This window comes from Camelina sativa, chromosome 11 (assembly GCF_000633955.1).
Source record: "Camelina sativa cultivar DH55 chromosome 11, Cs, whole genome shotgun sequence".
NCBI classification, from domain to species: domain Eukaryota; kingdom Viridiplantae; phylum Streptophyta; class Magnoliopsida; order Brassicales; family Brassicaceae; genus Camelina; species Camelina sativa.
This window is the reverse complement of record NC_025695.1, coordinates 19,724,440-19,727,517: the sequence shown is the minus strand read 5'-3', so window position 1 is coordinate 19,727,517 and position 3,078 is coordinate 19,724,440. Positions and strand designations below refer to the sequence as shown.

At 34.9% G+C, this 3,078-nt stretch overlaps 1 protein-coding gene and 1 non-coding gene across 2 annotated transcripts; both read left to right on the top strand.

Moving 5' to 3' along the window:
- On the top strand, nucleotides 371–451 carry TRNAL-AAG. The gene has a single exon. It is a non-coding gene; the product is annotated as a tRNA-Leu (tRNA).
- On the top strand, nucleotides 608–2,460 carry LOC104723875. The gene is made up of 3 exons (XM_010442306.2): nucleotides 608–1,261; nucleotides 1,938–2,009; nucleotides 2,235–2,460. Exons 1-3 carry the CDS (start codon nucleotides 686–688, stop codon nucleotides 2,235–2,237), a joined length of 651 nt encoding a protein of 216 aa, XP_010440608.1. The 5' UTR covers nucleotides 608–685; the 3' UTR covers nucleotides 2,238–2,460.

Genomic DNA, 3,078 nt, shown 5'->3' with positions numbered 1-3,078 from the left:
ATCTGAAGTAATGTTATTTTCGAAAAAATTTTAGGGATTAACTTTGTCAATAAATACAAATAAAAAGGTAGAACCAAAATGTACTTAAAAATGTATATATATAGATGAATCTAAGTTTTACCAAAATTCACAGACTTTTTTCATAAATTGTCCTTTTTTTCTTTTTAAAATGATCTCTTGACTCTTGACGTACAAACATATACTTGCTACTGATCTCTTTCAAATACATATGCCTAAATGATTCTACTTGCCCAAAAAATAAATCTAATAGAAAAATATGGGTACATTTCAATTTTGAGCTACAACTATTTTAATCAACTCAGAAAATACTTTTGGCTAAATACAATACAGTCGAAAACTGTAAAACGAAGTTTATATGGCCGAGTTGGTCTAAGGCGCCAGATTAAGGTTCTGGTCCGAAAGGGCGTGGGTTCAATTCCCACTGTTAACATTTCCTTCTTTTTAATTTTTCTTTTTCCACTCTTAACGCTTTCAATGTAAATCTTACACCGTCGATCTCATCTCATACAACGGTTCTCACCGCTCCACGTATAAAGAACATTATAAGAGAGTGTAAAAAAGTCTTGTGCTCTACAAAAATCAAAATTTCTCACGAAAAACCCCAAAATTTCTAAAATCAACATTTATACCCTCCCAAAACCCATCTTCTTCGTTTGAAACGATAATGGCGTCGACGAAGCATCAAGAAGACTATGGCATCCCTTACACACCTCTTCCTTCATCACAACCTTCTCAAACCGTGATCCTTCTAACTCCTTATCTCCGTCACCGCCGTACTTCATTTCTCCGTAACCTCCGTTGCTCTCTCCTCTTCGCCGCCGCAATCCTCCTCCTCTCCGCCGCCGTGTACTTGCTCTACCCTTCAGATCCAGACATCACTGTCTCTCGAATCAATCTAAACCACATAAGCGTCCTCGATTCGCATAAAATCGCCTTAGATCTCTCTTTCTCCCTCACGATCAAAGTCCGGAACCGCGACTTCTTCTCTCTCGATTACGATTCGCTCGTCGTTTCGATTGGGTATAGAGGGAGAGAGTTGGGTGTCGTGAAGTCTAAAGGTGGACACCTTCGTGCTCGTGATAGCTCTTATATTGATGCCACGCTTGAGCTTGATGGTCTTGAGGTTGTTCATGATGTGATTTATTTGATTGGTGATTTGGCTAAAGGTGTTGTTCCTTTTGATACGGTTGCTCAGGTTAAAGGTGATCTTGGTGTACTCTTGTTTCAAATCCCTATTCAGGTATAGGCTCTATTTCTTCTATAGCTGAGTTTAGGGTTCTTGATACTTTGCTTTAGTCAGATTTTGATTCGAAAGTTTTTAGATTGAGTTTAGTTTATACTAAGGGTTTTTGGGGGTTTTGATGGTGAACTAACATGAGGGTTTTGACGAGTTGGATCAATGGTTCTAGTCTTCTTTTCTTTAGGTTTTAAAGTTGTATTGGTTGTTTCATTACTTGTAAATGATGATGATGGGTTTGATGAAGGAATCTCCGTTTTGATTGCTTAGAGTTTCTTTCAGCTTCTGGAACATGTTTGCTCTGTTGTGTTCTATACCTTGGTAGGAGATATATGTTTTGGTTGAGCTCTCTAAATGATATTTGAATCATTAGCCCTTATAATGTTTGACATTTTTATTTGGGAAATGGAGGAGAAAGAGTGACATTATTGTTGTTTGGATGACTATCATTATATTACAAATTCCTGACTCCAGAACCTATACTTAGTTGAAAGTAAACAATATCAAGACTCAAGTGTTTCTAATTATGTATAGTTTTTTTTTTTTTTTTTTTTTTTTTTTTTTTTTTTTTTTTTTTTTTTTTTTTTTTTTTTTTTTTTTTTTTTTTTTNTGTGCCCGTTGTAGTTTCCTTGTTATAATTTATGATTTAATGCGTGGTTAAAATTGTTTCTTTCGACAGGGTAAAGTGTCGTGTGAGGTGTATGTTAATGTTAACAACCAGAAAATTTCACACCAAGATTGTCATAGTAAGGTAACCATGATTCTTTTCTTCCTCTTGCAATCTTGTTGGAATTGTATGAAACTCTGTGTTTTGGCTACGATGTGTTTCTATAAGACTATCCTTAGGTTGGTGAAAAGGATCAAGTAATTGAAAACATAGTTTTTTTTTCCATCTCCTAACCCCAGAGATTAAAGTCATGAGATTGTTGTGAAAGCTAATCACAAGTTTCCACATTGGTTGGTTTTAAATGTGCAGTGATACAGTATCCTGAGCTGAATACAAGATGAAGAGACCAGAGATACATATGTTGACATGTTTTTGGTTTCTGGAGGAATGATTTGTAAGATTTTGTATAGATAAATACTCTTAATGTTAAAACTGACAGATAGAGAGAGAGAGAGAGAGAGAGAGAACTATTTACTTTCTGTAAATTACTTTCTAATTAGTTCGTCAAATGAGTACAATTGTTTACTTTTGTAGACATGAATAAACCAACTCAATAATCGTTTTATGCACCTAATAAGAATAACCTACGGTTATAGAGTCGTTTAGTTTTGTTGCTTCTTCTTTAGATGTACGTAATTTTGTTGCCCGCTCATCCCTTCACCTTGTTTTGCTCGTCTTCATTTGCATATGTTGGGATTGTGACATCTTCGATCGGCTTTGTCATTGGTATCAGTGCATCGGAAACTAACAATCTGCAAGATAGTGTTGAATCAGAGGGTTAAAGACTCACAAAGAACTTGGTGCATGTTCACAAATTAATGCAAAATCAAATATTTAAAACTCTTTTGATCTTGTATGGAACGTTTTCAGCTCCGTTTGGCTGCTACTCCACTGGATGTCGTAGATGTTAAGAAAAATATATTTTTCTACAATATTCGGTGAAGATTTAAAATAATGAACAAATTTGATATAAAATAGTCCAATGTTGTCATAACTTCTTTTTTGTAATACATCTCTAAGATGATGTTTCCGACAGTAACCAACATGAAAAACCATCTTCTTAAATCATAAGACATGTAATTTAAAGTCTTCAAAGACGTATTGGATCTACGAGCAGAGTTACCATATACTCCTTGAGTTTTCCGTCACTACA